We start from the raw sequence: 13,390 nt of genomic DNA on the forward strand, positions 1-13,390 counted from the left end.
TTATTATATAAATATAGAACAAAAAAAGTGGTCTCAGTTTTGGAGTACTTACCCTATCTTTCAGAAATAGGAATGGTGTAGATGTACCTTAATGTTTTCAAAAGTGAGGGTCCCAAGAAGGTCTCTGGAACTGCAGCATGCAGCAGACCAAAATGTTTTGGGTCGGTGTCAGCAAGTCTGAGAAAAGTATGTGTTCTTGCACAGCTGAGCATTTTTTGTCACTACAGTCAATTACTCAAGTGCAGAGTGTGATAGAAATCCTGACTCAACAAGTGATGTTACACCCTGGTCTGTGGAGAATGCTGGTGGTGCAGTAAGCCTTCCCTCGTTAAAGTGCTTCGAGGAAGGCCTGTGGTGGTGGTTCAGTCTGTAAAAATAAACACCTAGTTTTGGCCTGCATCTCCAGCAGCTGTAGATCAGAGGATGGCCTGTGCTGGTGCTCACTCCAGCTGTGAGCCACATACTGAGCAGAGCAGCTTTGATGCTGGTGTACAAAATCTCAATGAGAGGAGTACTTCTGTTAAACTTACAGCCCTCTTCTGTTACCCAAAACCAAGATCCTTTGCTTAAAAAAAAAAAAAAATGCTCAAAGCTTTTAATTCTGAAATAAGTTATAAGGAGTGAGAAGGGGGAAGATCTGTCAAAAGACTATAGAGCATTGGCTAGGCTTTAATCTGTGCTTTCGTATGATGCACTAGTGTTTTGTGGTCATTTGCTGCTGAGGTGGCTTATTTGCCCTTCTGTTAAGACCAGTAGCTTGTTTTTCCAAAACAGGATTTATGGGGTCCAGAGTACAAAACAGACCTGTGAAGCTCGCTCACTGGGCTATTGAACAAGTCCAGCTCCATCACTGATGGCTGTTACACTGCTGTAGAAAGATACTTTCCATAAGTGTGGGGAGAGGCTCCAGCGTTTGGAGACCTCTTGACTAATTGCTTATTCTGAAGTACTAACACAGAGTTGTAGCGTGGAAGTCAGTTGTGCTAAGTAAAGAAATCCCTATTCCTGACAACAAATAGCATCATGCTGCTACGGTTATCTGCCAAGATGGCCTGGTCACCTACTTGTGCGCCGCGCAGAGCGCATCATTTGCTTTTAGTAGCTCACGGGGTTTGGAGCACAGTGGCTTTCCCCCTGGAGGTAGGGCTGGTCAGTGTGTGTAATTCTTCTTCCCAGACACCTAGCCAAAATGTGAAACAAATGTCATGTTCATATATGAATGGATACCTGGACTGGATTTTGTTTAGTTGCTTGTCCTCTGAACAACATTTGCACATTTTTAATACATGGTTTATATGAAGGTAAACTTTTTTAATTGATCATGCAGTATGAGACCTTTAGTTTAAATTCAAAACTTGCCAATTTTTTCAAACTTGTGTTTAACAGGAAGAGTAGACTGAACAGTTAGCCACCAACACAAGCTGCTTCTCCTGCCCCTGAAAAGAGATTATTTTTTTTAAGAGATATTACAGAGTCTGAAGTCTCTCAGGAGACTTGATGAATGTCTGGAGAATTCAGAGTCTCAGTCTGGAGTTTGAACCTGTGAGGTGCAGAGCACTTGAAGCTTGGATTCAGTTTACTCTGAGATGTGGGCACTTCATGTGTCTCAGAATTAATCCTGTTTGCATAGTTAACAAACTGAAGGTGACTTTCAGTTTCCAGTGTTGCCTAGGATCTCTCACTGAAAAGAAACAAATGCAGCTGGGTACATAGCACATGCTGGTCCCCTTGCTTTGGTAAATCATGCCTCTGTGAGAGATGGAACACGCATTCCTAGTTTAAAGATAAGACACAGAAGTGTGGTGAGACCAGATGATTTCACAGACATGTGAAGCAGAACAGGGTCCCACAGATCTCAACCTGTCATCTGACATACAATCATTTCTCCTCCTATTGAAAGCGTCCTTTGTTTAGAGATCACAGGATATTTTTCCTCAGCATGTTTGTCTTGTAACTATATTAGACCTGCAGTGTCATCTCTGCTCCTCATCTCCCTCCTAATGCAATTGGTATTGCAAAGAATCCAGAAAATTGATTATATTGGTTGCCATAGCACTTCCTTCTGATACAAAGGACTTCTGAGTGACTTGACCAGGGAGGGCTAACCAGACTAGGTAGAGCAGCCTCTTAATAGGAGATGCCCACTGGGATTTCTGCCAGGATTAGGGAAGTTAGAATCTTCCTAGTGTTGCCAGATGCAGGTCTTCTGCAGTGAGCTCCCTTTGAATGGACTGCACACCCCACTAGATTTTGCTCTGGGTGTGATTTGACTGCCTGAAGATCCTGTTTGTTTTATAAGTAGAAATGCCTCTGAAGGGGATGGTGAGGTCGAATTTCTTCCACAGCTGTGAGCAGTATTTGCCAGTGTCCTCTGTTTAACTTTTTAGGTTATGTAATTGTTGGGGGTTTGGGGGTTTTATATATATTTATATATATAAAAAAAACCTGTGAAGGTTCTGGTTTCTTGGTCATGTCTGCTCATTGCTGCACTTGCAGCCTAAATGTCAGGACCTTTAAAATACTGAAAATAGCTATGTTGAGTAAGATTTACCAAGTTGTGCCTGAACACTTCAATTTGTACCCGTCTTGCTTTTGTCCTTTTAGTGATGTCATTTCCCTGATAGTGACACTTGTGGCTGTGTCCATGTTGTGGAGCATCTTCCGCCTTATTAGGGTTGCAAGCCGGGTAGGAGGATTCAATGCCTTTGTAAGTATCCTGGATCTTGATGATGTTTTGCAGCCTGCGAGTAGTCTTGTCTTCTGCTGGCCTAATCTCCCCTTTCCCCAGCAAAGTCAATACAGAATGAGAATTAGCTGGTGCCAAGGACTCTCCAGTCTTGACACCTCTTGCATCTTTTCCTGTCCTGATCATCTGACTAGATTGTACAGTAACTGGCCTTAGCTGAGGCCCTTTCTTTCCCCAATGGCAGGAAGGGCTGAGCTCAGTGAATTTGCAGTCCAGTTTGCTCTGCTATTTTCAAAGCTTGTTAATGAGTTGCAGCTGCAGATGGTGTTTTTCACTGGGTCCTGCCAATATGCCTCCCATACAGCCAGAAGAGGAATTGCTGCTTTCTGCAAAATGAGTTCTCAATTTACAAAATATGTTCAGATTCTGGATTTCATTATGTGTTGGCCTGTTCCGCTCATGCCGCATGCCTCACTTGCAACATTAGTCAAATCTCCTCCTCCTCTCTTCCACCCTTGCCTTGATCAGCTGATGAACCTCTGCAGAAATCGGCCCAGGGTGCACTGCCATTGACCACAGGGTTTTGGGGATGCAAATATGGTGTGTTCAGTCCCTTGTTAGATTTCCCACTTGGTCTCCTCTGCATTTCTCTTCTGGCTTTGGGATTCTCTTTACACAAAGGAGTGCAGCTGCACAGAGGAGAAGAATATTTTAAAGAAGTGTTGAGAGCCTTGAGGACTAGGTTCTGTCCTTGCATAAGTGGGGACAGCTAGGCGCTGCATGTTTAACTCTTAATTTGGATAAGCTGGTGTTTCTGAGGCCTGAGAAGCTATAAACTTTCTTCTCAAAGAAAAAAAAAAATTCCCGAGTAGCTGTATTCAGTAGAACATAATGAGCAGTTACAAGTAGGGCGTTTAACTAAATTCCTGTTTTGACTGTCACTGTGGCTTAACACATACCAGGAGACTGAAATGTGGTGTCTGTTCAATTTGAGAACCTATAGTTCTATCCTGGGCTGTGTTGCAGTAGAAACTAGTGGCAGCATTGGACAATGGTGCAAAGTGTCTGTTTATATGCACTTACAAGATGGTATTGGTAATTATTTACCACCGACAATTATTTACCATCAATACATACTCCTCAAAACTGTATCTATCCCATGTGTATTAAGGATCAGAGCATTTAGAAATCAGCGAGAAGATCCCAAATAAGGTTTTGGGCATTCTGCGTCTTTTTAATAAGTATCCCTGCCTGATCCACATAGAGTTTGAGCTGGATTGTGTTGGGACTATTACTGCAGGTTTATTCTGTCTCTTTCCTACAACATGTGGATAAATGAAGTTTGAGTCAGCAATCTGGCTGTAAAGTGTTTCCAAAGCAAAAGTTAGTAAAACACCAATGCATTGGTGGGCATTTTAGTGTTTTGTTAGGGGTAGCTTATACCTGCTGTGCTGTCTCCCAAAGTATAGCAAACAGCCTTTCCAGACTGTTGCCTTGTCCAAAGTCAGAGCATGTCTTCAGTACTTGTTCTGCCTTCTACAGAACCAGTTGAAAATGGCTCGTTTCACCATTGTGGATGGGAAATCTGGAAAAGGGATTGGCTTCAAGGATGTAGCGGGAATGCATGAAGCGAAAATGGAAGTCAAAGAATTTGTGGACTATTTAAAGGTATATAAAAGTGGAACAAAATAAGAGCTTGCTACCCGTCTTCAGGGATAGATCACTGACCTGGGGAGGAGGGTATATTCTTCTCATCATCCTTCATGGTACTGAGCAGCCTCTTTAAATAATCTGACAGCTTTTTATGCTGTTATCAGTATGACTCAATCTCTGTATTTCCAATTCTGTAACAGGAATGCAGATATTGCTGCTCCCATTAGCAGCTCAGAGTTGCTCAGGCTGAAAACAGGATCAGGAAATTCTGGGAGGCCGTATTCTTGTGCAGGTGCTTCATGTGAGCTGTGGATCTGACAGAGTTGTGTTGTTCTTGCAGAGTCCTGATCGCTACCTTCAGCTTGGGGCTAAAGTGCCCAAGGGTGCCTTGTTACTGGGACCACCAGGCTGTGGCAAGACATTGCTGGCAAAGGCTGTGGCTACGGAAGCACAAGTGCCATTTTTGGCCATGGCAGGCTCTGAGTTTGTGGAGGTGATAGGAGGTAAGCTTTTCAGGAGGAAAGGTGAGGAGGTTACTAGGTCTGTTGTGGACTTGGAGGGTGCTGGCTGGGCTTCTTGCAAAGGACAGAGTTTTAGCTGGTCTTTGCGTGGGGATAATGAGTTGAATATTTCTAACAAAAAAATAAAAGGTTTTCAGTGGTAGAGAGTACTTAATTATGTAGGACCTAAAACGTATGCCCTCTGAATTGCTAGTTGTTTCTTTCTGACAGTGTGCAGCCATGGTTCTTCACCTGAAAGCATTATCTCTGACTTCCCTGTACCTATTATTAAAGCCACTGACCGAGGCTTCCTTTCTTATATGAGAATGCTGATGGATTTTCTGCTGCTCCCTGCTGATGGAGAAAGTATGGCCTCTTTGTGCCTTGGGATTTCCATCTTCCTCCTTTTCTTCCTTCCCCCTGAATCCCTTAAGACCTGACAAGGATCAGTGTGCAGGAACATGCTGAATATTTCAGCTTCTGACCTGTGGAAGGAACAGGAGTTTATGTTAGGAGCTGGGAGCAGAGCTCTTACAGTAGCTGTAGGAGTTCCTGCAGTTTTGGGAGCTTAGTTAAAAGCCAGCACGCTCCAAAAGGAGCGGTACCGAAGACTAAGCATGTGAGTTCTGTGGCTACTTCTTTGTGCCAGCAGTGTTGAGAGAGGGGCTGTCATATACTGAGGGTTTGCCTGGTGTTGGGTGTCCCATTGGGGGCTAGTAATCCTGTTCTCTGCTGTACTAACAATTTTAGCTATGAGGCTTATTTCTTTTTCCCTTCCCCTATAGGTCTTGGAGCTGCCCGAGTTCGGAGCCTCTTCAGAGAAGCCCAGGCTCGTGCACCTTGCATTGTGTACATTGATGAAATTGATGCTGTGGGCAAGAAGCGCTCGACCAATATATCTGGTTTTGCCAATGCTGAGGAGGAGCAGACCTTAAACCAGCTGCTGGTGGAAATGGATGGTCAGTATTTCTCTCTGCCTCTCAGCAGTTGGGCCCTTATCACCTTAGAGATCCCAGCTGTTGGCCTGTACATCTCTTTCCTGCTTGAACTTGCTATGCCTCTTTAGTGTTCTCTTCTTGCTGAAGTAATTACCATTGCATTGAAACAAATCTCATTCGCCTCTTCCCTGGGACAAGGCTAGCTTGCACTTCGCAGCCTGTTCAGGACTAAGCCCAGAACTACAGCTTGGTCATGTCCTTGCAAAAAGACTGTCTGTATGACAAGTGATAACTGTTTTGCACTGCTGCTTAGTGAAGGGGCTGCGGCCCTGAAAGTCAGGATGTTTTTTTCCCTATGTGGACACCAGTGCGGCCTTGGCTGGCCTTGCTGTGGTTTCAGAGCTTATTGTATCACTCAGTTGAAGCGGATCCCTTCTCTGTTCTTTCTTCCCTTCCCCAGCTGCTGCACTGAGTACAGAGGAAAAGCAGCAGCAGCTGCTCTGTTCAGCACAGGGTTTGTGGAAGCTGTGTGCCCAGTACTTGCTTCATGCTGAACCAGGCTTTCCTGAAGAACCCTTAGGAATCTCCTCGAGCACCAGACTGAATCCACGTACCCCATCATTAGTCCCTGTTTCTAAAGGCACTGTAGGATATCACTCTTCATCTGTCCCTTAGTAAGGCAGGACTACTCCACAGCTGATGATGCCTAAGGAAGTAATTGGGCTCAGGACAGCTCTCTTGAGTATGTGCTGTGACTGAGTTGTGGAGATAACCCTCTTGAAATCTAGACATTTATATAGGTTTTTAAGGGTTTGGGGCTAAATTTAGTAAATTTTAAAACCTTGGAGCCAGTTGGTTTTGTGACTCTGCTGAAGACCCTGAGTCAGAAGAGAGTGTAGTGTCACATCCAGAGTGAATTTGCACCAACAGCCATGTAAGCATCCACCTGCTAATAAAATCAACAGAAAATGTGCATTAGAGATCATGGCTGGCAGAGGGCAGCAACCCCAAAGACTCTTACTGTAGTAAATGGCTTCAATTTGGGAGTATATTTTCCCACTGGCAATTGGAGAAGAATTATTTACAGTACTGGGGAACCAAAAGATAATGAATTGGCAGCAAGGGCACTGCTGTCTGTAGAGGGTAACACTTAGGTCCAGCTGGCCATTAAATGTTGTTGGATACTTGCTGTATTCTGTCTAAGGCGGGTAGTGGTTTAAAGCCTGTTAAGGTTTAAAGTTTAGTTGTCCCAGAGGGACATAAGCAACATAATGTATCTATTCTCCCATCCTTTGACTTATTCTCATGTTGTCTGCCTGACTACAGGATCTCTATCTAAACTGAGAGAGATAAGCTTTGCAAACAAGACCTGGTTTGATGCCACACTCCTGGATGGTTTCTGGCTGTACTTTATCTGGATTTGGCCCTTTTCTCAGACACTTTCGCACAAGTACCAAAAAGAATGGTCCTTTGGCTATTCTTAGTCATAACTCTGTCAGAGCCTGCAGCACTGACCCAACTTGAAAAGTTTCTGTTGTTAAATCTTATTGTTGCAGAGCAGCGTAAGGAATAACTAACTACCTGCCCATCAGAGAGTGTATCAGTCTGCTGTTTTGCAGGACAGAGCCGCCTTTTCCCTTGACTGTAACCGTGTGTCCTGGTTTCAGCTGGGATAGAGCTAACTGTCTTCCTAGTAGCTGGTACAGTGCTATGTTTTGAGTTCAGCATGCGAAGAATGTTGATAACACTGATGTTTTCAGTTGTTGCTTAGTAATGTTTAGACTAAAGTCAAGGATTTTTTCAGCTTCTCATGCCCAGCCAGGGCACAAGGAGTTGGCGCAGGACACAACCAAGGCACCTGACCCAAACTGGCCAACGGTGTATTCCATACCATGTGACGTCCCATCTAGTTTAGGAACTGGGAAGTGGGGGGGGGGGGGGGGGGGGGGGGCAGGGAATTGCCGCTTGCGGTCTGGCTGGGTGTCAGTCGGCGGGTGGTGAGCAATTGCCCTGCGCATCATTTGTACATTCCAATCCTTTTATTACTACTGTTGTCATTTTATTAGTGTTATCATTATCATTATTAGTTTCTTCTGTTCTATTAAACCGTTCTTATCTCAACCCAGGAGTTTTACTTTTTTTTCCGATTTCCTCCCCCTTCCCACTGGATAGTGGGGGAGTGAGTGAGCGGCTGCGTGGTGCTTAGTTGCTGGCTGGGGTTAAACCACGACACCGTGACACTTGTTGTCTCATCACACTCTTCATTTGAAAAATTAAAAGCTGCCTTGCACTAAAAGCAGCCCCCTTTCTCCAGACCTTGTTAAAGGGGTTAAAACTGCTTGCTTTTTTTACTCAATGTTTGCAGTGAAATGGGGCTGCAGCCCTGCTGAAGTAGAGCACATCCTACAGTTGAGCAGCAAGGCTGTCTTCTGGAGATTGCTCTGGAGTCAACCCTCCCTTTTCAAGGAGAGAAGCTGGGACTTGTAAAAAAGCCTTCAGCAGAGGGTAGATGTTCCTCTGTACTGCACACAAGATCTATAATTCTGAATCTCTGCCCTTGTTGCAGAATGAGGAGAAATTGTAAGCAGGAGCACAGCATGTTACAGACAGGGTAGAGTGGTCCTGCTGTACAGAGACCCTCTAGGCCTCTCTCTGCTTTAGCACAGGTGCTGTGGAGTTTTTTCAAGGAGAGGAATGAGCTCTAAATAGGTCCTAAACAACCAGACAGAAATCTGGTTGTCAGAGGAACATGCTTGAAACACACAATGCTATGTAGATACCAGAAACCACCTTAAATATATGTATACAGTTCCCTGGGACCTTGCACGTGCACTATCTTAGGCAACTTGGCCAAGCACGTAAATATACTTGGAATGAATATAACTGTTTATAGCTGTATCTGTATAGTAGATGGTCTTGACAGACAAGGCCAGTAGTAACATGCAGAGCAGCAATCCTGGCTTGGATGAGGTTTTTTTCCTCCTGAAAGTTGTAGGGTGAGCTGGCAACAGGTTAGCACTGAATTAAATGGAGGCCCATCTGTCTGTTCAGGAATATGTAGTCAGTACAATCCACATGTCTATACTAAAAATGAAAATGTATGATTTCCTCTAGTCTGTAGAAATTAGGCATGGTTTCTAGGGTGTTTTCTTGGTGAGTCTCAATTCAGAAATTAGGGTACAACTATTGGAAAGTGAGTTTAGAAGGTAAATATTATCCTCAGTACGTACTTTAATAGTCCTTTGTTTGCTGTGTGCTGCCTAGTTTATTTTTAAATTTATATTGTCTCATCTTGTACAGATCATGTACTAAGTCCCTCCCCTTGTTTTGCTAAGTGCTTTATCAAACACACACTAAAAAAATAGCCCAAGGAGTTTACAGTGTCAAATGGGAGACAGCTGGCAAGGACTGTCAGGCTAGTACAAGAAACGTGGACTTTCTGTTGGCTTGTACTCATCAGCAGCGATCTTGGCACATGTTACTGAAATGTTATCTAACTGAGCATGTTACCTAAATGAACACTGAAGTGCTATGTGCATCATGGCAAAATAGTTTTCAGGATGATAGTGAATAAGGTTTTCTAGGAGGTTAACAGTTCTACCCAAGCACAAGCGGAGGAGTGGTGTGTGTTTGTAATGAGGAAGCCTTGAAATGGAAGGTTGAGAGCTGTCTTTAGCTTAAATTCATGGTTGAAGTTCTGCAAGGCAACACCACTGAACTGAGTTAGCTATTAATTTGAAAAAAAATCATGCACAAAAGTAGATCTGTGAGTCATCAGCAGGGATTGTTGAATTTGTGTGTTCAAATGAGATTACTCAGAGGTAAGGTAGAGGAAGAAAAGGAGGGTCAGAGCGACACGGAACCTGCTCTGCAGGCTGGAGGAAGGATGAGGACACCAAGAAAAAAGCCATTATGCTAAGCTGTATGGGCTGAATATGCAGTTTGCTACTCAGTAATTCTGGTAGGCAGATTTTTAGAGTAATTGTAGTGCTCTTCGTACAAGCGACCTTGGTTTCCTTCACTCTGACAGCTTGCTTCGTGTTCTGGAAGCACCAGGAGTCTGGTGGGAGAAGGGGAGGGACTGGAAGGAGCCTGTATGTACAAAAGCTGTTTTTAAAACCAGAGTGACACATGTACTCCAGTCTTTGTCAAAACAGGTGCCTGGTTTGAATAGTGAATCTTCCCTCAGAAACTGCAAACAAGCGGAAGAGGAATGTGACCCACATATCTTCTCTGTTCTGAATGGATTTGAGAGGAGCTTGACAGTCCTGAGCTGATCTGTGTTCTGTGAATGAAAATGCAGGACATCTTTTCATAGAATCATAGAACGGTTTGGGTTGGAAGGGTCGTTAAAGATCACCTAGTTCCAACCCCCCTTGCCATGGGCAGGGATGCCTTCCACTAGACTAGGTTGCTCAAAGCTCCATCCAATATGGCCTTGAAGACTGCCAGGGATGGGGCATCCACAACCTCTTGGTAGCAGCTCTTCACCTGAAGTCCTCAGAGAAGACCTCTCCCCTGATCTGTGCTGTATGCACATTTCTGACCCCGAGGCTTCCCTCGTGAGGTGGCCCTGTTTCAGTGATACTGTTCACAGATGATGTCCAAAAGGCTTTTGAACAAATGGCCAGAGAATTACACAGTGTAATAATGCAGATGAGATGCCCATCAAAGTAGTGTGCTATGTCAGTGGGGAGCAGAGCACTTGCCAGTTCAAGTGGACCCTTTTCTCCTTTCCTTTTTGAAGTGGCTTCCTTTGTAAACATTGTACATATGAAGGCTCTCTTCAGGCTAAATTTTCAGAGCCGTTTTCATTTGTTGTTATGATTGAGGTGGTGTTTTTGTAGACTGTTCCTGTGACTGGTCTTTGCCTGTGGAAGTCCAAGCCTGTGACATGCCAGGGGATGTTGCATTGGGAATAGTAATATGAATCGGCAGCTACAGTTGTAGATTTCTTGGAGCAGTGTTTTGCACTGCTAGGGTACAGGCTTGAGAGCAAGTGGGGCAGAAGCTGATGTGAGGAGGATGCTCTCAGTGGTTCTGTTTTTTTATATTTGTTCTAATAGTCAGACCTATTTTAAGAGAGTCTTCCCAGCTGCAAAGCAGATAATGTACTGTACCATCTAATCCTGCCGTGTGAACGAAGCTTGCTATCCCCCAAGTGCCTGCCAGTCTCTGCTTATTTATCACACTCCAAAGTGCAGTGTAATACATGCCTGAAGAATGGCTGGCTTCATCCTTTCCAGGAGCTTATTTAGACAGCATCCTGCAGGGAGGAAGAACTGAGGTTTGCTATAGCGCAAGCTGACAGAGCCAGTCCTCTGACTTACCTGTAACCTTAATCTCTCTGCTGAGCTCTTGTACGCTGACACATTTGGCAGCTCTTCTGGTGGAGCTGGAGAGAGCTGAAACTCACCCAGCTTACGTGCATAAAGCTGCCTCTCTGCAGCATGTGACTTGGCAGTGAAGGAAGCACATGGGACTAACGCGTCCTTTCCCTGGGAAGGCTGCTGTATGCCAGGGCTGTTGAATCTGCTGTAAGCAGGTGACTCATACCCAGGGGCCTGTGGGCACCTGGTGGAATGTAATAAATAAGCAGTGTGGTTCAGTGATTCAACATGATCTCTGACTCCCCACCCAAGCAGCACAACCGCCTGCCCCTTTCTGTCCTCCTCCAGCTGCTAGTGCTCTGGCTTCCCCAGGAAGACCTGTCTGCCTTTGCTTCCGTACTGCAGGCTGCTCTCGCACAGCCTGTAAATCCTGATGCTCCTTTCATCTTTAAGACCTGGAGACAAAACCTTCTCTGACTGTGGCTTGAGCTACTGTACACTAATCATCACTGCAAAGCTGTTTGGTTGCGTTTTGTGTCTGCGTACATGTCTGTGGTGTAAGTTCTGCAGGGCTGGTCTTTGCACTGGTCTGCAGTATGCCTGGGTGCCTTCTGAGTGATAAAAGATGAGTGAGAAGACAAAGATCAAATCATGCTGTAACATGCCCCTTGCTGGGTGGCAAGGCTATGTCCTGTCTTTCTGCATTAACCTGAGCTGGTCAGAAGAAAGCCTGACCCTTCCCTGGTGATCCTGGTGGCCTGTCTGTGACTGAAGGCTAAAAGTAAAGGAAAACTGAAAGGGCTTTCCACAGGGGTATTTGGGAAGGAAAAACTGATTCAGCTAGCAAACATTGTTTGTACCTTTGGAGCTAAAGGAGCAGGAATTAGCTTAAGCCTGGGGGTGAGAGGCATCTCCTAATTAATCAGAATAGAGAGATTCTGTTCTGGTTTCTAGTTGGAACAATTTCCAAATATGGCAAAAGGAAGGGGGAGGGGAAGGAGTTTTAAGGCAAGATTAAGTAAATGAAAAGGGAATTTCAGAGTATCCATGATGACCAGAGACTGGCCTGGGTTACTTGGGAGGTTCCTTCCTGTCTTGTGCTCCTAGCTGAAGAGGATACTTTCTCAGCCTCAGCTGCCCCAAAGAATGCTGTAAACACCCTCTGGCTTTGTGATAAAGTTGTGTAAGACGTTCTCTGCATCCTGCCCTGCCCCATCCCTTTGTATGCTTGCAATGCAGTATCTGCAATGGTGAAAACCTTCACTTTTGTTTTTGCCTGTTTTTCTACAGGAATGGGGACCACAGATCATGTCATAGTGCTGGCTTCCACCAACCGCGCTGATGTCTTGGATAATGCTTTGATGAGACCTGGGAGGCTCGACAGGCACATTTTTATTGACCTTCCAACACTCCAGGTATGTTCCTTCTACTGCCCTGTCCTTACCATAACACTAATGACTAAGGTGTTGCAGTCCTTGCTGGTGATTCATTGGCCTGGCAAAGGCTGAGCTTGGAGAATATAAAGATGGTAAACTTCTGTTTGCCTTCATTCTTATTTATGTTCTCTAAAGGAAGGATTTGACATGCTAATGCAGTTGCTCAGAATGACAACTCACCTTTTTTAAGTGTCTCTGCTCTGGTAGGAGCTTTGGCAGTGAATTCTTCTGTGAGGTTCTCTTTGCCATGCAGATACAGAACTATGTTTGTGTCTTCGCTCCAGGAAATTGGGAACCGCCTAATTGGCAAATTGACTTGTGTGAGAGCTTAAATTGTCATGCACCTTGAGCATCATTTGTTCTGTAGGCTTATTGTCCTCACTATCCTTGTAAGGCTCCTCATTTTCCTTTAGGCAGCCTGTTAAGTGACTTTCTCCTTCTGAATGCTTTTAAAATCCATTTACTAGGAGTATTCTATGTCCGCTGTGTTGACATTCATAGCAGAGTTCTGGGAATAGGCTCAGCTGCAGTAAAGATATGTCTGCTCTGCCAGCACAGGCTCTTCTTCTCCCATCTGTGCTTTACTGTTGTCCTCAGAGTTTTCAGTTAAAATACCTTAAATGCCTGGTAGAATCTGGCACCGGAAGCATGAATTGTGCAGCTGCCCTGAAGGAGTAAGGGGGAAAACCCTGGCAATGGAGCCTGTTGTTTTAATCAGGATCTCCTGGACCAGCTGAATGAGTCACACCTTGGCTACTTGCCAGCCGTCACCTCACCCCCACCTTCGTCTGGGAAATGGTCACAGGCTAAGTAGCTAGTAGTTGGGGTTTTCAGTTTGCGGTGTGCG

The 13,390-nt window shown here is 44.7% G+C and overlaps 1 protein-coding gene across 3 annotated transcripts in view; it reads left to right on the forward strand.

The window, feature by feature from the left end:
- The window catches only part of SPG7 (SPG7 matrix AAA peptidase subunit, paraplegin), a 35,731-nt gene that overhangs the window by 9,513 nt on the left and 12,828 nt on the right, over nucleotides 1–13,390 (forward strand). For all 3 annotated transcript variants that reach the window (XR_007506769.1, XR_007506768.1, XM_049806446.1), the window contains exons 6-10: nucleotides 2,605–2,707; nucleotides 4,229–4,354; nucleotides 4,680–4,842; nucleotides 5,625–5,798; nucleotides 12,398–12,522. Coding sequence is in view for 1 of the 3 variants with exons in the window: in XM_049806446.1 (XP_049662403.1) it covers nucleotides 2,605–2,707; nucleotides 4,229–4,354; nucleotides 4,680–4,842; nucleotides 5,625–5,798; nucleotides 12,398–12,522 (691 nt within the window). In the remaining 2 variants the exon portion in view is untranslated. The remainder of the gene's footprint in view (nucleotides 1–2,604; nucleotides 2,708–4,228; nucleotides 4,355–4,679; nucleotides 4,843–5,624; nucleotides 5,799–12,397; nucleotides 12,523–13,390) is intronic.

The sequence above is a fragment of the Accipiter gentilis genome, chromosome 7, assembly GCF_929443795.1.
Source record: "Accipiter gentilis chromosome 7, bAccGen1.1, whole genome shotgun sequence".
Lineage (NCBI taxonomy): Eukaryota > Metazoa > Chordata > Aves > Accipitriformes > Accipitridae > Astur > Astur gentilis.